Here is a 21,501-nt window from a genome sequence, read left to right as displayed (position 1 = left end):
TAACTATAATATTCTACCTCTAGATATTAGTCAAGTGTGTCGCGGGTTTGTCATGTTGCTCAATATACCCTTAGCATCAGTTTCAAAAACAATGTGCAACATCCAGGGGACATTTTCCAGTTTTATTCTGCTGCCATGTCACACAGTTGAAGTGTAACAGATCATGCTCTGCCTTCAGACATTTGTCATATTTTAAACAAATTTACTTAAAGCCATTCTCCAGTTGTTTGTTTACAGGGAATAAATGGTACATAAGTTAGAAAAACTGGCATGCTTAATTAAATTTAACATTATTAGTCCAAGAACTTCTCCAACACTTATGTCAGGCCAATTTTAAGGTTTGTAACTTTTTTAAAGTCTTAAAATGAGCTTGTTCCATTTTGTTTATGCTAATTTATGCTTGTTTCTCCACAACTGGAGGGCAGCATAATACATCCTAAATGCCTGATTACCAGAGTAATAAGACATTTAGAATGGACTAAACAGTTTAAAATTTACCATAATACTCTGCATTTATCCCTTATTTTTGCCTTTTTAATAAGGCCTTAATTCAGCAAAGCATTTAAACGTGCTTATTGTTAATGTATATAAATTCCAATGCAGCTGTCAACAGGACTTGGGCCCATGCTTAAAGTTCAGCATGTACAGAAATTTGCTGAAGGGGATAGACTGCTGGATTGAGATCTAAGACACTAAGGATTCACTGAAAGGTCAGGCTCTTAACTGTTTCCATGCTATTATGAAGCTGATTGGAGCTTTGACCAAGGCCTGTAGATGTGGGCTGCAAATAGAATTTATAGTCTGAGCTTGTACCAATGATTCTTTTATTTAACTCTGTTTCTAAGCCGCTTTTCTATTAAAATTTTGCTGTCTTGTATAGTACATTAAGAGAGATAGGGAGCTCTTCCTTTCACTTTTGCCCACCATGGATACTTTTAATTTCCCATTGAAATCTCTCTCTCTTCCATTATAAATTGGTCTATAAAACATGGAATTATCAAAGTAGCAATGATTTAACACAAGCAAAATGTAAACCTTGATTACCATTTCTTCTATAAGCAAAGGATTTCAAGCCTTGCTCTATATAATCTTTAAGCCAGTTACAATTTAGTATTTGGAAGTATTTCAGAACTGTAAATATTAGCATTCTTTAGAGCAAAAAAAAAATGAACACTTACACTTTCAGTCACATCCTCAATTCAATTTTAAAAAGCAGAATATTTAGCTGAAAACCAGATCTAGTTACATATATAAACATCTTCAACCTTGTAAATTAAAGATTAAATAAAAATATTTAACATCTGAACATCACTTCTACCCTAGAAAACAAATTAGGTATTGAAGAGTAAAAAAAAATTGCTTTTCAGCAGGCTTCTTTTCCAAAGGTAACCTTTCTGGAATTAGGCCCCGCAACTCAAGGAGTTTCCTTTGTCACACACAGAGCATTTTAAAGAGAGTGCATGCTTGAGACTAAGAAAAATTAAGTGCTTATTTTCCTTCCAGAATCACACAGAACTCTGCAGTAACATCACAGGAGGAAAAATATATTTTTTTAAATTTTACTTTAAAACATTTTCCATTTACCCTGTTCTATGGGATGTTAAGGCAAGTGTGGATGCTGTGTGTTTTATTTCTTGCTGCCTGCCCCTGTGGGAAAAACTTCTTAGGTATCTGCTTATCCTTTACTGAATTACTCCAGAGTCTTTTTTTTATACTACCGTCAAATAATAAACTAAATCAAAGTGCAAGCCACCTTATTTCAGCCCTTCATAAAAAGCATGAATATTTTACCTCATTCATCTTCACCTATTTTAAATACAAAAGCTGAATGAGCCACTAATAACTTACACCCTCTTTATCCCCATTTAAGCTCTCAATTGTGTGTAAGTGATTCACCTACTTAGCTCAAGTGAATTTGGAAGTTCACTTTCAAAGGAAAAAAAAACATCTAAACTCATACAATTTTTTTGCACTACCCTACTTACATGATCAACACCAAGCAAATCTAAACTTACTCTTATCATAAAGATCATTCCTCTACATGTACAACTCCGAATACGCAGCACGGAGAACATTTCAGAGACATTTTTACCGTAACATAGCTTTTTTCCTTTTGAAAAATCTTTTAGCTTCAATAACCCTTTGATTGCACTATAAACTGTTCCAGCAGTTTTTATTTAAAAAGGAACACATTTGAGATGCCAAAGCCGGACTGGTGGACAGTAAGTACACTGAAAAAATGTCAGAGGTTATTGGGGGTAGGGTAGGGAGATGGAACTGATTTTGTTCTCTCTTACAACCATCTCCATTGTCATTCCATGATTTGGCTTGTTTGTTCAAGTTCTACTCTGATCGTGATCAACCTGAAAACAAAATGAATTTAGGAGCCCCACCATAATCCACCATGTTTTAATACTGTATAGAAATCAATTGCTCTCTTATTCTGAACTTCTTCAACACAGGTAGTTTTACTACAATAGCGTGGGCTGAACCATATAGAAAAAGGCATCACACAGCAGGCTTTGCTAGTAGGCCTGTGTGTGCCACAGTAGCAAGAGACTCCAATGTCAGTGCTGACACGTTACTAATATCTTTGTTGGGAAAATGACATCAGGAAAAACTATGACTTCATGTAGTACCAGGGTTTGAAAGAAAAAGAAAATTAAACAAAGATGATGATTTTATCCTCAAATACCACATACTGTTTTTAGTACCACTTGGGGGAATGATAGCAAAGGGGAAATTGAAGGAAGTCTTACCCACAGAAAACAATTAAAGTATATAGACAAATGTCAGTATTCAAAATGCTGCTATTTTGCTTGCTTCTCGAACGCCGCTCAGGTAAGCTCCAGTAACGGTCTGTGGAAAGTGCCTGTTTGTGGCCTGTAATAAAATAAAAATTACATACTTTCTGAAACAGCTATAGAACAACAAAAATAAAACTCTGCTTCAAAATGAAGTTCTGTGTAGTGCAAGTATTTGATACATGTTTTTACACAGATATTTTCTAAAGCAGTTACCAATTTTCAAACTATTAAATACTCTCCAATTTTAAAAACAGCTTGTTAAAAAGATGAACCCAAGAAAAGCCTGTAAGAAAACAAAGCAGCAAGTATTGAATTTAGCAAAAAGGTAAGCTCTGAAATTGTCATACATCCATTAAAGCTGAGAAGTTTGACTCTTGGCAGAGGTAGTCATTTTTGCTAGTTCAAACAATGCTTCAGAGAGATTGTTCATACACTTTCATATATCGATACACAACAGTATCAAGGGCATGAGTTTGTTACAGCTGCATTAGAGACCAATTGAGAAGTAGTGAGTCAATTATGCAGTCCATCTGAAATGCAGTGGGCGATTATGAGTCTCAATCTACAATATGAACATGCATTTTGTCTTGTTTATAAAATCAGCAACTGACCATATGTATCCAAATACAATTATGCAAAACAAGCAAAACAACTACAATAATGGACATGCCTGAAAAACTACAATTTATCATTATTACCCACTTGTGTGACATTCCTCTATGCATAGGCAGGGGCTTGTCTTTTAAAGAGCCTATTGCTCTTCTGTATTCCATAGGGCAAGATCATAGTTACTGTACATCCCTAAAAACCATGTCCACAGAGACTGAAGTCAGTTATATCCATGCCAACATAACAGTTTTCCGTTTTTCAGCTTGTTCTGGGTATAAATTTTGGTGCACATTTTCAAAACTAGAGGCTCTGGCTCATATGGCTAGACAGAGTACAACCACACACACTTCTGCAGAGAGAAGTTCAAATCGCAATTAGATAAAAAATGTAAGCAGATTTTGTGGCCTCATCCTAGTCTGCATTTATCTACTCCACAAAGCCACCCCACAATTTAGTAAAACTGGCAGTGCCAGCTCAACAAGCCAGGAAGTGCTGTAGGTCAAAATCAAGGTGCATTGGGAATGGGGATATTTACAAAATGTATGGCCACTCTATGTCTTCCTTTACTCAGCACTTAAATCTCTTTTTTACAACAAACAAAAGCTAAGTTCTTGAACCAATTTTAGAATGACAATAATGAAGACATTTACCTCACCAGCAAAGAAGATTGTTCCTTGTAGGTCTTCAGCTATAACGTCATAAGCCTCACCACTGCCACCTGTCTTTACAAAACTATATGCCATCTGGATCCAGGGATCTTTGTTCCATCGTGTAACAAAGTACTTAACTGGGTCTGGAACTTCCTGAATTATCAAGGAAATAAATTATGCAGTATAATGAAGAGAACACATTTTTGATAATTTTCTTCCATTAACACAGCTTCTTCTAGTTTTCCTGTACAAGATTAAATGTTTCCTGTTTAAAGTGTACACAATAACCTCTTATTACTACACTTCCAGGAGATGTGCACATTTGCCAAAATTCCTGGTAATTTTTTCTAATGTGAAACATATTACCCCCCAACAGAGTTTTTAGGAACCTCCAGTGAAGAATTATATTTGTTAAAATGTTTGAAATATTCAGGATATACTTATGCAGCTCTGAATTTAGCAAATTTGAGAGTCTGCATAATACAAGGGTTGTAATACTGCATATAGCTATATTTGGAGAAGAAGAAACTCTTCTTCCCTCAGACTATATGCTTTGCATATTCTTCTGAACAGGTACAAGAAGCATCAGTTTACCAGTGATAACCTCAGGGTCAACGTTATTATGCACAAAAGTTTCTGCAACCAAGAAACTAAAGATCAACGTTGAGAAATAATGCTGAGATTTCTACAATAGTGGGGTACATCGTAGAAAGCACTCCTGGTGCATCTTGTCTTTATAAACTGTAGTAACTGGTCCACCCTGAAAGAAGCTTTACAGATTATTATTTTTTTTTTGGTAGGAGGTTCTTTTTCTGGCTGTATAAAATGGGGAAAAAACAAACAATCAGACAGGCATGGAGACCAAATATCAATTTGCCACCTGTAAGTTCTTGAGGTCAGAATAGCAAGTAGGTGAACTTTTAATATGAATATAGTTTGTTATAACAGCTGCTCACGCAAGTATATTTTCTGAGTAACAACTGAAAACTCAGGATTCCTTTGGGTGAGTCACTTAAAAGTTAGCTATTAGTGTAATTTCTGTTAAGGCCATTAGCCTCATCCTTGCCGGTGTCTGTCTGCTTCATTAAAATCTCTCCCATCAAAAGGAGTGGTGGCTGGAAGTGAGCATAGACTCTGTATGCACCATCCGTTAGCAAGGGCTCGCTCAGAGCATTAGAGCCACCAATGTACATCATGCATTACACAACTCCTGGAATTGCATATGGCTAATTCAGAACAGAAAGCTCCAAACAAGATCCACATTTCAAAATAATACATTAACAGCAGCAACATTTATTTTACGCATCAACTCAAAGAATCCAGAGGTCGGTATAGCTACTAAGTATTCCTTAACGTCCAGCTGTTAAAAATCAGAGCCGCTCTAGAATAGTTCAGCCCCCAGGGTTGGGTGCAAATGGTATTGCAAAGTAATGATCTCCTGCTTCTGCAGAATTGACAATAGTGTTTATTATAAACTTTGATATTAGTTATTATCTCAAAGGTGACCTGCCAAGAGACAGAGGGGGAAGAGAACTTCTACCTAACAGATATACAAGGAAGGCTTGCCCTTTTGGGGAGCGGGGGGAAGAGAGAAAAGGGTGGAGACAAAAGTTTTTATTCTGCTTGGTTTTCACATTAGAAAGCCAGCTCTTGTCTAACCTATACAACTTTCTGTGTGGATGGAGAACTAGTGGGATGATAACATCAGAAAGATCAAGCACATGACACCTGATTAACTGGGAAGTGATTTTTACTCAGACTGTTTAAACTTTGTTTTTTGTTAATGCCTCTAACCAAAACGTAGAAGAAAAACTCCCATTTGGTTTACAAATTAATGCCCCTTTTCTTCAATTCAGGCTAAGATAGTTCCCACTTCCCATTTCTGTGATCACAGAAGATAAGATTTGACATTCCTGATATTTCTCAGACAAAAGACAGGCAGAAAAACCTACATACACTTCAAAAAAAAAAAAAAAGAAAAGAAAAAAACCCGCCACATTTCAAGTCTTATATCTACATCATAGTGAAGTAATAAAAGGGCACAAACTTTTTTTTCTTTGCCAGTCCCTCTTTAAATCTGTGGCAAGTTAATTCTTGTTTGACAGAAAAACACTTCTCTTACCTGCTCCTTAAACAGCTCTCGAAGTACAGTCATGCATAGTTGTAGTACTTGTTTGTCATCTAAATTCTTAATGGTTGTCACAGCATCTCCGGTAACTACTGACATTAGAACACTATATTTACCCTAGAATCAAAACATTAACATTTGATATCATTTCAGAAATACTAAGAACGTCTAGGAAAGTAAGTTAAATTACTAGTGTCCCCAATAGACAGACAGTGGGGGAAATTAACATTTTTTTGGACCAAGTCAATTATGATCCCTAAGAAAGTTTATCCTCTGTAGTTTTCACTCTCAGATATGAAAAAACTAGAAGAAAGTCAGAGGACAATACAGAACCTCATTGGGTAGAATTAGTCCTTTTTATACCTGTGCAGAATTTACTGGAACCCATCTATTTGTCAGCCTAAATACACAAAGGATGTTAACATGCTTACAAGTCACATTCTCAGTGCCAGATCTAATCTCCTGTTCAATGCTAAAGCTCCACTGCTAACTTCAAGGGATGGAAACAAGAAGAGGCCCCACTAGGATTCTAGTCATTATGGGCCTGAGACAAAGCCTGCTGAAGTCAATGAAAGTCTTTGTATTGACTTCATTGGGTTTTGGCTCAGGCACCAGGTGCTCTGCCCTAAATCTGCTGCGGTCCTGCTTACCTCTGTTACCACAAAACTCAGCTATCAGGAGTTTCAAAAGTGAAAGAGCAGCGGCTACAGAATATTGCAGTAGGCCTTATCTCGCTCACAGTACGCCATTCTTCCCTCTCATCTTTATGGGGCAATTAATGTACCATCATTACTAAGCTAGAGAACAATCTGCTACCTAAGAATCACACCAGAAGCTCCCATTTATCCTCAAGAGCCCCCGCCATAAGCATACTGAATCTTTCTGCAGGAGTAACTTCTCAAATACTGGCAGATGCCTTTTCTAAAGGTCATCCAGGAACACATGATTACAGGACATTCTCTTCATAGGGTCTCTTGGAAAAGCCAACAAGTTACAGAAAGCTCTTTACTTGTTCACAAAAAGTAGTAGATAACAGGGCAAGGTACACTGAGAGTGAAAGAGGGGGTAGGGGGGGCGGAAAGACTTGCTGTCAATCACAGGCTGGAGTTGGTATTAAAATCCATAGCTTTTGACTGACCTTACAGCCTTATTATTGTTATGGGCAAAGCCAATTTGACTGCAGTGGTGCCAGACTATGGGTCCAATCTATGAGCCTGATTCTCTATCCCCCTTACTGGTTTAAAATGATTACACAAGGTGTAGGGAAAACAGAGAACCAAGACTTATGCTCCTAAGATGGAAACTGAATTCCTCATTCTTTCTAAAGCACTTCAGCCAGTATATATCACCCCAGTGCCTTCATCTGACCCCAGAAGCCCAAATCTTTCAGACCTAAAACAAGGACATCCTAGTTGCATAAGGATCGCTCTGCATCCAGTCTTGAAAAATGTCTCTTAACTACTACAAAACAATGCTTTAAAAAGAGTGTTGTCAATTCACAATCTGTTCTTTTCCTACAGAAAAATGCTGGTGCCGTTTTTCTAATAGCAAGGGAGCAAACAGCAAAGAAAACTTCCATTGTTCAGTAATTCTTGCACTTGGGTTTCAAACTGAATTTTTTTAAGAGTCAATTGAAAATACTGACATTCCACCATATACAGCATATGCTACCTGTGGATCCATGTCATAGAACACACTGAAAAGCCCACGTTTGCTGGAACTAGGTGGAACGTGACCAAAAAAATCAGCTCCTTGAATTTTGCTGTCCCAAAATCTATAAGGAAACTGCAAGGCAACCTAGAGAGAGAGAGAAAAGATTCAGTCAGAGATAATTTCACATTACAAAATTTGCAACCTGCCTTGTACCTCTGTATTTAAAATGCATCTCTCTCTTTCCCCTCAACCTCAGGACCCAAATATCCTCCTCAGAGTAGGATATTTGGATCTTTTTGTTTATCAAGGAAGAAGAGTGGTATAAAATTGTTGCTGTCTCTCAGATTAAAAAAAAAGCACAATCTGAGTAATGTTGCCAATCAATTTGGCTACAGAAAACCTTGGGCAAGAAACTGTGCTGTACCTCTTATGAGGCATGACACAGAACTCATAGCCCAGAGGGACGGTTGCCTTATAGGGTGCAGCAATGCCTGGAATTTCAGCAATGCTGTGTGCCCTTGGCACAGTCCTCCTGCCAGCCCCACCCCCAGCACACAAGGATTTGTCAATGTGAGGGGAACCTCAGAGATAGTCTTATGTATCACTTACACACTAGTGGGGGAAAGGAGAACCCTCCCCAGGGAAAATATGGATCTTTCAGTGTCCCTTTATGCCACTCTGACCCTTTTACCTGACAAAGGAACTGGAGTGGGTGGATTTCACCCCTTACGTCTGTTAGATTTAGTACACTACCACACATATTGTTCAGACGTAGGCACAAAGTTCAAAGACCAGCAGTGATTTTTTTTACAAAATAATTTGTTTAAAAAAAACATGGTTAAATTAGAATGAAAAAAGAAAGAGAAAGAAAAATGAACATACAGGATCCAGATACCATTTTGCTCTTCTATGCTTTTTTATTTATTTAAATATATGTTCTGCAGGTTGAAAAAAAATTATGAAAGCAAATTTCACAATATACATACCCAGGCATACCACAGCAGCTCTATGCTTATAGCATGAAAGGAAATTATGCTACAAGATGCAAGACAGAATCATCCTACTAAGAGGCTCAAAGCACTTGATGCTCATTTTCTTTCCCCTAACTAAAACGTAATTTTAATTATGTACCTTCTCAATGACTCCTGCTCCCAAACTGTTAATGGCTTTCATTTTTCTCTCTGGCAGTGGTGGATTAAACTGAATGGCATTTTTCTGAAGAAGGGCCAGTGGCACCGTAACCAAAACCTATGGAAGAATAAAGAATCATGACCACAACAATAGCAAAAGCTTTACAAAGCAATTAAGACTAATCTCTCGTAAGTACCCATCGTTCTTGTAACAGAACAAAGATGAGGAGGCACAATTCTCCCAGGGCAACTTGGTGTCTACTGTCACTGCACGTTAATGGCAGCCATATCACACATTCAGGGGAGAAGAGATTCCTCAGTACAGTGGTTCTCAAGATGTGGTCTGCAGAGTGACTTACATCACAGAGATAAACTATGCTAACAGTAGTAATGCTTCCTGATAGTTACAGTTCTAGCGTTTCTAAAGGGCCTTTTCATTACTTTTCTCTACACCCTGCACAACAGCTTCATGTCTTATTCTGCTCGGCTTTTCTTTGGTGTAAATTTAGCCTTGATCAAAGCTGCACACGGCCTCAACATTTGAGAAGCAGCAAGACTGGGCAGATTAGAGCAGTTGGAGAGATAGGAAATGAGGGGCGATTCAGTAGTAAAGGGTAAAGAGAAAAGGAGTAAATAAGCTAGATAATGTAAGAATAGGAGGGAGCTGGGAGTGGGGATTATAACCAAACAGCTGCCACCCTCACTAGAGCAAGCTGATTTTCATCTTGTCTCTTTTCTATTGTCCTAATACTCACATCAGAATATTGGATTGACTCTTACAAATAGTTATTTAAGGCTAAATAAAAATATACTAGTCTTATTAGTGCATTATGAAATATCTTTATAATTAAAACTATCATCAAAATAAGCAGAGGACACTTCATCATCCCTTAATCTTAGATATTTTTAAAACTGTGTCTGTTTCACTTGCAAAATTCAGGTAATTCTGAAGAGGTCAAATGAGCGAGTTTCCACAGTATATATAAATTAGCATTCCAAACTCAAACATGCCCAGTGAAGAACGGTCACTATATCAACCAAACATGGGTCATTGAACAATTAAGTTGTAAAAATATACAGGTTTTTTTAAACCTCTAAAGAATCTATGATCTAAATAGAGATAAACTTGAAACATACTGGTTACCTTTTGTGCTGTCCACACAGTTCCATCTGCTGTAGTGACCTGGACTTCTTCCCCAGAATAGTCTATACTGTGTACCTGATTTACAAAGGGAAAGCAATAGTGATACACCAAAAATTCTATGAAATAATACAATCCATATTCAAAGTACAGCAAATTATTACAAGTCTCTAAAGTTCACCTCCCGATACGTTAACTCCCATATTTGATGCAGAAGGGCACATTACATCAGAAAAACTAGCCACGGTGGAAAAAGGGAACCTGAAACAAAAGTTCACTGTTCAAATGAAGCAACTCATCATATGAAGAGGAGGATAACGATGTTATAGACAGTTCTTTCAAGATTATCGCGGAGTTCCCAGAAATGGTAAGGGTAGAAATCAAACAGTTCATTAGTAAGGATGCTAAAGCTAAGGAGTCTGACACATGAAAGAAGGGAAAATATGTGTTTTTTAAAGTCAAGTTAGTTACAAAAGTGACTTTTTCAAGACTGAATTTTATGTCCTTGCTAAATATTATGATTAGGTTAGTCATAAATTTTAGACTATGCCTCTAGGATGCAGATATCCACCTACATTTCCAGTATCATAGGTTTGCTATAAATAGAATCACTTGCTGACAATTGAGATGAAATCTAAACACTGAAATTGTACAGAAATAATTAAAAACAAACAAAGCTGCCACTTCTTCCATCACATGAAAACTAGTTATAGTTATCTCAAACTCAGATTTGTCTGTGGAACATGAAGAGATGTTTGTACAGACACCCGCAGACTTACACAATCATTCTATTCCAGAAAGCCTTGCGTAACTCAAATTTTGCATAAGTCGGAAACGTATACCTGTATGTTATACAAAAAATTTCCACAACTTGAAAATACTATTTCAGGTTTATGGAACTTTTTCTGTAAGTGCAAATTTGTGTAAGTCAGGGCTTGCGTAACCGAGGCAGCGTCTGTATGCTTCAAAGCTAATACCCAGTCACATTCACTGGGGACAACCGTGACTGGATAGCAAGGAATCAGAGAAACCCAGAGGATATGTATAGCAGGATGTGAGGTGCCTCCCTTCAATACCCTCTTTAGTCCTCTGCTTAGCCACTGGCTGGGCAAAGCCAGCTGATTGGTTGTCAGGTGCTCCTCTTCCCCCATTTAAGCTAGCACAGGCATTTCAAAAGCCTCTTTCTCTCCAAAAAGAACGAGGAGTAGACCTAAAAGTCGCATTTCTCCAACAAAAAAACTTCAAAAACAGACTCCAACGAGAAACTGCACAATTGGAATTAATTTGCAAACAGGGGTAGGGGGAGGGATAGCTCAGTGGTTTGAGATTGGCCTGCTATACCCAGGGTTGAGAGTTCAATCCTTAAGGGGGCCATTTAGGGAACTGGGGTAAAAATGTGTCTGGGTATTGGTCCTGCTTTGAGCAGGGGGTTGGACTAGATGATCTCCTGAGGTCCCTTCCAACCCTGGTATTCTATGAAATTAGGCTTGAATAAAGACTGGGAGTGGATGGGTCATTACACAAAGCAAAAACTATTTCCTCATGCTAATTTTTCCCCTACTGTTACTCACACCTTCTTGTCAACTGTTTGAAATGGGCCATCCTGATGATCACTACAAAAGTTTTTTTTCCTCTTGCTGATAATAGCCCACCTTAATTGATTAGTCTTGTTGGTATGGCAACACCCATTTTTTCATGTTCTCTGTGTATACATATCTTCCTACTGTATTTTCCACTGCATGCATCCAGTTAAGTGAGTTTTAGCCCATGAAAACTTATGCCCAAATAAATTTGTTAGTCTCTAAGGTGCCACAAGTACTCCTTGTTCTTTTTCCTGATACAGACTAATATGGCTACCACTCAAACTTTTCTCTCCAGTTAGCTGCTCTCCCCTCCCTCCCTTCCCCCCCTTGGTTGTAGCTTAGGAGATGGGCTCTTATGATGCTATGAGTCTAACTGATCCCCTGACACCACCATTTTACAACTCACCGGAAGCTTAAGTCGAACATCAACCCCTTCAGCCAGTTTATCTATGATGGTAGAATACCCTGGTGTTAAAAGGGTGTGATCTCCAGCAAACTGGGCAAAAAATTCATTGTGGTCCCATGAGCGTGCAGATACCTGTGGAAAGGATATAATAGGTTGTGTCTACCAGTCGGGAGACAATGTGTAAGCTTTATAAAAGCCACACACGTAGAGGAAGCCAAACTGGTTCCCTCCATACCAGAGGATCAGATGCCACCTGATACATGGAAAATCAAGAAAGATAGGCAAAATCTTTATCTAAATGAGGCTACACTATGCAAATTGTCTAATTAAGCAAAATGACACAGTCTGGATAGGTTACTAAGCAATACCCTGCTGAGAGCATCATTTGGCACAGTGCAAGAAGAGCACTGTGAAAACGATTGATGTATAGGCATAAAACATTTTAGGTACCAGTAAAAGGCGTTTTCCGACCAAAACAAGGGTATACAGCTATCTAATCTCTCAAATGATTAGATGCTACAGTGTTGTTATATCAATAAGGGTTTTTAAGCATTAGTACTCAGATAACAGAATATAAAGCGTTTCATCAGATCCCCCCTGTCTCTGTGGAATGTTCTAGTTTTCTTAGAAAAGATTGGGAGTGTTCAAAATGTTGCTCCATTTGTTTGTGGTTTTGCACCAATCAGTGGGCCCGCCTGCAGAGTGAAAGGCTAAATAGAATGTGAGTGTGCAATTCTAACAGCCATTTTCATATCAAATATGAAAGATGCTTGAAACGGCAAACTTTGTCCATAGAGACGTAATAAATAAATCTTTGGGGTCTGTTTCTAAGGCCAGTGGATTGGTGCCACTACAAAGTTAACAAGCATGATTACATGAGATTTAAAATCAAAGGGTGAAATTGTTGACTCCTGTGAAGTCAACAGCAAAACTCCCAAAACTAGGGGTAGGGAAGGTATTGGTTTGAAATGGTTCTCAGCAAAATGGGCAGGAAGTAAGAGTAAAGGTATGTCATCCATAGGCTTTCTATTGAAAATGAAAGTATTCTACTATTAAAATAGTAAAAACATAATCCAGCAGCTATGTTCATGATTATCATTTTTACCATCACAATACAGTAGAACCTTAGAGTTATGAACACCAGAGTTAAGAACTGATCAGTCAACACCACACCTCATTTGGAACCAGAAGTACACAATCAGGTAGCAGAGACAAAAGAAAACAAAAAAACAAATACAGTACAGTACTGTGTTATATGTAAACTGCTAAAAAAAATAAGGGAAAGCAGCATGTTTTCTTCTTCATAGTAAAATTTCAAAGCTATATTAACTCAATGTTCAGTTGTAAACTTTTGAAAGAACCACCATAACGTTTTGTTCAGTCACGAATATTTCAGTTACGAACCTCCTCCATTCCCGAGGTGTTCATAACTCTGAGGTTCTATTATATTCTCAAGGGCTACAGATAATTTATCCAATAATATTTCACAGCAACTAATACAGCACTAGAAAACTGACTATTGCAGGTAAAATGATACGTGTAAATACATACCTGCACTCACATACATATATTGCCAGAACAACACAACAGCGTTCCCTCTAATTTTTTACCTCCATGTGTGGAATGAATTTTGTTATGTGCACAAATATAGAGGTGATGTGTGAACTGTTTCTAAGTTACATCACATATTTAATCAATCATGCACTCACCTGATGGAGGTCACTGCCACAGGCATACTCCAAGTTACTGAGGTGGAACTGTAGTACTTTTTCCTCCAAATCACTGAACTGGATACCTGACTCCTGAATAAAAGCCTTATAGATCTCCTGTATCTTCTCTGTACAGAAACAGATTTACATTATGAGTGTAGAAACAGGTGATCATAGTACATTGTTCTCTGAATCGCACAAGTTTGTAAGTTAGCTATTAATACTCATTCAAATTTATTTCTTATTTAGTGAAAAAGCTGCTACAGAATATATGCCAGCAAGATCTCTCACATATGATCAGATGAAACCCTAATTTGGTTTAGGATTAAAATAATTTGATTTCAGATACAGATAAGGCAGCGGATGTTGAGAACTGCCCTCATAAAGAGAGTAGATATTACTGTCAACCTCAGAAAAAAAAAGTCTGTTTAGAAAAAAAAAAAAGAGCCATAACCAACATAGACAGCAGAGAAATTCATTGTTCAGCTACCATCAGGACATCATGCTGCAGTGATGTGGTTTAAACAACACTCATTTCCCAAGGTTAATTCATAAAAAAAAATTAACACAAAACAAAAACAAAATAACTCCAAAGCAAACATGAATACTACTCCGAATGCCACCTTCTATAGAATTCTGTTTAATTTTCACATAAGCAAAAGATTTGAGCGATTTGGGGCCCAATTCAACAACGGATTCTCTTCCTTGTTTTCCAGTGCGCTTTGGATCAGGCCCTTACTCTGTGTGTACTCATCATAGAAAAAAAGAGCAGAACTATATTCTGAAAATGTAATTTAAAAAATAAAATCACAGCTGCCCTGACCGTCTCTATCCAACCAAAACTGCTTCAGCTACTTGGCTGAAAATCTACACCATAATTAAATCCCCTTAACCTGAGCCCAAGTCAGCTGGCATGGACCAGTCAAGGGTGTGTAACTGCAGTGTAGACATATCCTTAGAGACACACTGGTGGTAGTACCAAAGCCAAGGACAGTTATATTAAAAATGGCCAAACTATGAAAACAACTGATCCAATTGTCACGGAGTTGGGGGAGACAAGACCCTGCACCCCCGGCTTCCTGCAATTCACCATGACTCTTAGCTGGCCAGTAAAAAACAGAAGGTTTATTTAGACGACAGGAACACAGTCCAAGACAGGTCTTGCAGTACAGACAACAGGACCCCCTTAGTCAGGTCCATCTCGGGGGCCAGGGGTGGCCAAGAGGTCTGTCTGGCCTCCCCTCCACTTTCCCAGCCAGCTTCAAACTGAAACTCTTCAGCCTCTCCTCTCCTCTCCCTTTGTTTCTTTTCCAGACCAGGAGGTCACCTGATTTCTTTGTTCTCCAACACCTTCAGCTGGCACCTTTGCAGAGGAGGGGCCCAGGCCATTAGTTGCCAGGAGACAGGGTGTCGGCCATTCTCTGTGCAGACCTTTGCACACCCCTGCCCTCTAGGGCTCTGCAACAATTGCACACCCTTATCCCACCACCTAGATACTTAAGAAATGCATAGGGGAAACTGAGGCACCCACACAGTATTCAGTGAATAAATTTAAGAACATTCTCATTTCGTCACCCCAATCTCCTATATTACCATCAATGTAGGAAAAAGTTACTCTTCAAATGAGATATGGTCTGGACTACAAATCTAGGGGTGAACTCCTGGCTCCGGGGAATTCAGAGGCAAAGCTCCCATTGACTTTAATGGAGCCTAGAAGTTTAAGGCCAACCATACACAGGGCCGTCCTTAGCCATAGGCAGAATAGGCCGCCGCCTAGGGCACCACTAGGTCTGGGGGCACCGCTCTGCGAGAGCCTGAACAAACGGGAAGCAGTGGAGCGTGTAAGAGCAGGGCTGCTGGGTCCTAGAGAGCCGAATGCAGCACAGTCTGAGGGAGGGGATTGGCTGCTGGTGTCTCTGGGAAGGGGTGGAGGAAGGAAATCACCTGTGAGAGTGTGACTCTTTCTCCTGGCGTGAGGTGAGGCAGGCTCGGTGACTCTGGCAGTATCCTTTGTCGTCCCCCATAACATCCATTCTTCTCCCCTCTGCCCCACAGAGCACCCCCCTGTTTCTCCCTCCCCTCGCACGGAGCACCTCCATCAGGGCTGGGTTGGTGAGGTGCTGGGGGGAAGGGGAGACTGGCTGACTGCCTGCTGAGGAATGAAAGTGAAAGTAACTAACTCAGTTCTTCGGCAGGCAGCCAGGATTGGTAGGGTCGCACAGGGCTGGGCTGGGCTGGGGATAGCCAGATAGCATGTGTAAAAAATCAGGACAGGGGGTTGGGGTAGGCTGAGCAGATGTCCCACTTTTATAGGGCCAGTCCCAATTTTTGGGTCTTTTTCTTATATAGGCTCCTTTTCCCCCCCTACCCCCGTCCTGATTTTTCACACTTGCTGTCTGGTCACCCTAGATAGGGGTAATTGGTGCCTATATAAGACAAAGCCCCAAATATCAAGACTGGCCCTATAAAATCAGGACATCTGTATCTCGTCACCATAGCTGGGAAGTGCGTCTCGCCCCTGGGCTGGCAGTGATCCATCTCATCCGGAGGGAGCTGCACAGGGCAGGATGAGCTGCTGTGCCATCATGGGTGCCCCGTCCCTGAGATCAGATGCTGTGCTAACTTCGCCGTGGTCCGTTGGGCTGGCGGTGGTGCCCACTGGCATGTGATCGGACCTGAGGGTTTGCTGCTGCTGTTGCCACTCTGCACCCCAAGAGGTGGATTTTGGGGTCCTGCAGTTTTCCACCTATCTCTTCCTCTACTGCAGCTGTTGGACCAGCAGGCTGGGGGGTGAGCCAAGCATGAAAGCAGTACTGTGTTGCCATTTAGATTGTCATTTAACAACTTTGTTTGCCAAAAATTCTTGCTAACAATCCTGAATCCAATTTCAATATCTTTTTTTAAAAAAAATCAATATCTTAGCCAAAAACAGAAAATTAAGTTGTTGACAATTATTAGTGACAGATTTGGTTTGAGGCAGGGAGTGGGCCAGTTTTCATCAGAGAAACAAAAAATGTTAACTGACTTTCCTATAGCCTGTTACTCCTGATAAGAGCCCTCCAACAACTGTAATATGCTCATCTCCTTACTAATGTACAGAGCAGGGTCGGCAACCTACGGCACACGTGCCAAAGGTGGCATGCGAGCAAATTTTTGATGGCACGCAGCGGAAGCTTAGCGCGTCAGCCTGCACTGCTCTGGGGTTCTGGCTGCCGCCCCATTGGTACCAGGGTCCCAGCCGCGGCCCCTCAGCACCCACTTCTGGCTTGGGACCCCAAGGAACCCCAGGCTGGCAGCGGCTGAGCAGGCCGGTGGCTCAGACCCCGGCTGAGCCACTCAACCCACTGTCGCCTGGGGTTCCATTCACTCAGCTGGCAGCGGGCTGAGCGGGACTAAATTCAATGAATAGGAAACAAGAGAACTAGTGACAAGTGCAAGAGCTAGAGCAGTGGTCCCCACCTTTTTCGTCTGGCGGGCCCGGATGAAGGACCGTGGTGGCGGACAAGCATCTGCCGAAATGATGCCGAATTTCGGCAGCATTCGGTAATGCTCGTCTCCGGCCAGTACGTGGGTGCACAGGCTCCTGCGGCGCCGGGCACTGCGGGCACCGCGTTGGGGACCCTGACCTAGAGAGCCTCCTGAAGCACGGTGATCACTTGATTTAAATGGACTTGAATGTACAAAGAATTGTTATGCCACATGCAAATCAATGATGGACATTGTACAGTTTACTCATACCAGCAACTTGTTGACATTATTCTAATGTCTACATTGCCACTCGTATTTTACAGACAATTCCTGTAACAGTAGCATCAGGAGAACGGAGTTTCACAAAACTAAAGCTCATTAAAAACTATCTCGCTCTACAATGAGTCAGGAACACTTGACTGTCTTGCTATTCTTGCAATCGAACAAGAATCACTTTGTTTGTCAACAATGACTTATTACTGATTTGCAGCCAAAAAAGCCAGAAAGACTGCTTTTAATTAAAACTAATCCTTGTTTCATAACTCTTCTTATAAATTTCCAATAAAATGGTACAAATTAAAAAATTATATATTTGTATCATTCTGTCAAATCAGAATTTTTCTATAGTGCTACTCTTTAGTGTTAGGATCCATCAGCATTACAGTGTGCTTAACTAAGTTAAACTGGTTTTAATAACATGCATGTGGCAAGTTTTCCAATAGTGTAAGTTTATGTTTGTGTTGCTAAGAGCAAGACAGGCATGGGGGCACCAGTTTAATAATCTCGCCAAGGGCACCATAAATCCTAAGGACGGCCCTGACCATACATACAAATATTCAGAATCCCCAAATTATGTACGAAATTAAAAGCAAATTGGCATAAAAGCCCTCTCAGTCTTATTGTTATGAACATTGTCAACATCTCTGGTGTCCAGGACAACGCCTCTCTTACCTCCAAGAGGGACATCTTGATGCTGGGTCTTATCTTTTCTCCATTCTGAGACAACATCCAGGATGGCATTGAAATGAAAGTCCATGCGCTTATCTATAGTGGGGTCAGTTATCCTTCCACCTTCTTGGATCAAATCACATCTCTCCCCTAGTTTGTGCATTTTAATGCCAAGCTTCAAAAGAAATGAATAAGAGTAAAACTTCTGCGGGGAAAATTCACTTTATAAGCTGCTCAAGCACATTTTAAAAAGAAAGATAAATCCTTAGGAATAAGGCACTGTTGCTAACATGGAGTTTTTGCACACTTTAAACAGCTGGTCAGGTTAGACATGAATCTCAACCTCTTAAAATAATGCAAAAATTTAGTTCTGAATGGAACCTGAAACTCAGCAGTTAAACCAAGCCTATGATTTTTAAGCAACAATACCTCAAAGGCAGTACAAAAATACAAGGATTAGAAAATGGTGATACTAGAGAGTTGCACACTTTGTTGCTTCTGTAGGCAGAGTGCATTGCACACAGCAGGAGCTCCTTCCCTTCCTCCACATACGTCCTACAAACTCTCTGTGTCCCACCCTTCCGTCCCACTCTATTTCAGAGACTCACTGCAACCTCTTGGCCCCTTCTCTCATGCCAGGGGCACTGTGTATCCTCCATGCTGCGGAATCTGCCAACCAGAAGCCAGGAGCTGTGTGTCTCCACCATTTGCTCCTTCCAGTTTTCACCAATATTAATATAGTTCTGCCCATAGAGGACTAAAACATTCCCTGAATGTTCTGGAATTGATCAGATGTTCAATAATTCAATAATTATTATTGCATTATAGACAGAAAGAGAGACAGAGGGATGCCACTGAGTTGAGCGTTGAACCTTGCTTTGCTTGGCCAACTGTCAGTATTTTTTCTTTTTTTAAAAGTCACACATAAAGAGTTGACAAGTTTTACAAAGTCCAAGTGAAACAGTTACCTGGAGATGTAGCACAAATTCTTTTCAATGCACTTTTACCTAGTCAGAGATATGGCCTAAGATTTCCCCATTCTATCCACTTATCCTGTAAGACCCTGGGCTGCTTCCCACTGCAGGTCTCTTTTCAAAATACAGTTCTATTTTAAAAAAAGTAAAAAATACCCTAAATAAATGATCACACACTATTACTCAACATATGAGCTCCCTCTGGGTATTGAGAAGCCATTCCTTCTCACTTTTCTGATTAAAATAAGGTTTTGCTATTTTTCCCCATTATTCTTCCCAGTGGCATAGAGCATTGGACTGTTACAGGAAAATGAGCTGGATTTTCTCCTGGTCTCCAGCAGACTAGTTAGCTAAGTTCCACTTGCAAAAACTCAGCCTGGGATCAGAACATAAAGCTGTTTTGGAGTTTGCAATGTTGGCAGTTAAAACACACCTTTTTACTGGTAGCCTATGTGGATTTCATCTGGTAGTCACTGAGAGACAATATACACAAACCCCCACAATGCCATAAAACCAAACTAAGGTCAGTTGGGGCTTACAGTTGAAAAACTATTGCCAACTCCAGTTTAAGGGCTTATCTATATTACAACCACCAAGCTGCTGGGGACTGTCACAACATTATCTGCAGTTACAGGCAAAAACATGGCTTCTTCTTGCAGCTGGTGCCTAGCCATTTTTAGTTTAGCAATGTACCTGACGCTGTGCTAAAACCCTGCTCTGTCCAAGGCTGCAGCACTAACCAAAGACATGGTTATCACACAGATATCACTTACAAGGCAGATTTATGTTTTAAATCACACCAACCATGTCATAAATTGCGTCACCAGATGTGGTTTTTATTGCAAATACAGCTAAGCCCTAAAGTTCCCAAACTTGATAAACTCTTATGCTTTACAGACTGACCATTTCTCCGTATATGGATTAGTACTACTAAGGATGGTTATGAAAGGGATGTTTTTCTATGGTCAACTTGGTTGCTACGAGTTAGAATAGCATTTCATCAGAATCTCTTATTCTCACCCATTAAGATGAGAACTTTCTCTATTAACTTGTTTCACCTAAGAGATGGACTACAGATACTTTGAGCAGAATATCTCTGAGCTAGTTATTTCTTCACCTCCTTTCCTGAATCAAAGTGGACAATAATTTCATTTGAATTGTGTGCTGCAAGATCTTCAGTTAAAAATTTGCACTCAGAAAGCACGTTGTCTTTTGCTTCATTTATAGTTAAAAGGTGGCATAGATCAAACTTAACTGTATTTAAAGAGCTATTCAAGACAATACATACATATATAGTACTCTGTCTGAAAGGTAGTAGTTGAAACCAAGGATTTTTTCTATACTTTAGAATTCATAAAGGACTTAAATGTATCAAGGAAATAATTATAGTCATAAATAAGAGCAGCCTTACCACAAGGAATTCTATCGTGAAGGATCATTTGGTTTGATTGGTTGTTTTTTTTAAGGTGACTAATGTTAAAATGGAGATATTTTAAAGAAACAAATTATTATAAGGTTAGCTCAATCATTGCTCTGATTATAAGAGGCTGACCCACTTAATTCCTGGAAGGAAACTTTTATATTCAGAAATATTAACTCGTGGAGCAAAACCATGGCACTCACACATATATACATGCCTACATGGCTTTGTAATTTCACTAACAATAATGCATAACCATTGCAGGGAAGAAACCCACTTGCTCACACATTAGTGCTATCGGGTTGTTGACACAGCCATTCACGATCTGTGCTCCTTTTCCTACAGTGACTCCTTTGAAAGTCCTATCGTCCCACACACGCCCGCCAATTCTGTCTTTCGCTTCTAGCACAATGACCTGTAACACAAATATAGCTTAGGAAGTTGTCAGAGAAGATATTTTAAAAACACTTATCTAGGTTCCAGGATAAAGACAAAATTAAGCTGCTTAGTTATGTTATTGAGCATAATACTTTATTTCGTTGATAAATGGACACTAAAGGAGCAGGCTTTCTATTCATGTTTCTCATATTGTAATTTTAAAATTACTTGAAAGAGATACATACACACAGTTACAAAACAAAGGTTCATTTAAACTTTAGCCAAAATTAATACCTTAATAAAACTAGGCTTGAGCATATTATCATTTCCTTTTTTCCAACATCTACAAGGTGAAAAAACTTCCAATTTTTCAGGTTTAGGGAAAGGTGCTCCAGTTGTCCAAGTTAATATATGTTGACCTTTTGCTACTTGTTTTAAAATACATTTAATGTACATTTCCTATACTGAAAATACATATTTTCTAAAGGGATAAGAAA

The 21,501-nt window shown here is 39.6% G+C and overlaps 1 protein-coding gene across 1 annotated transcript in view; it reads right to left on the bottom strand.

Moving 5' to 3' along the window:
* Positions 1-103: 103 nt before the first annotated feature.
* The window catches only part of KDM1B (lysine demethylase 1B), a 43,007-nt gene continuing 21,609 nt past the window's right edge, over positions 104-21,501 (bottom strand). The window contains 10 exon segments of the mRNA XM_032776962.2: positions 104-2,883; positions 4,067-4,219; positions 6,189-6,311; positions 7,866-7,991; positions 8,979-9,095; positions 10,122-10,196; positions 12,108-12,239; positions 13,817-13,944; positions 18,236-18,407; positions 20,904-21,041. Of these exon segments, the coding sequence (XP_032632853.1) occupies positions 2,800-2,883; positions 4,067-4,219; positions 6,189-6,311; positions 7,866-7,991; positions 8,979-9,095; positions 10,122-10,196; positions 12,108-12,239; positions 13,817-13,944; positions 18,236-18,407; positions 20,904-21,041 (1,248 nt within the window). The 3' untranslated portion in view covers positions 104-2,799.

Source organism: Chelonoidis abingdonii, chromosome 2, assembly GCF_003597395.2.
Source record: "Chelonoidis abingdonii isolate Lonesome George chromosome 2, CheloAbing_2.0, whole genome shotgun sequence".
NCBI classification, from domain to species: Eukaryota; Metazoa; Chordata; order Testudines; family Testudinidae; genus Chelonoidis; species Chelonoidis abingdonii.
The sequence above is the reverse complement of the archived record's forward strand: the minus strand, read 5'-3'. Positions and strand labels throughout refer to the sequence as shown.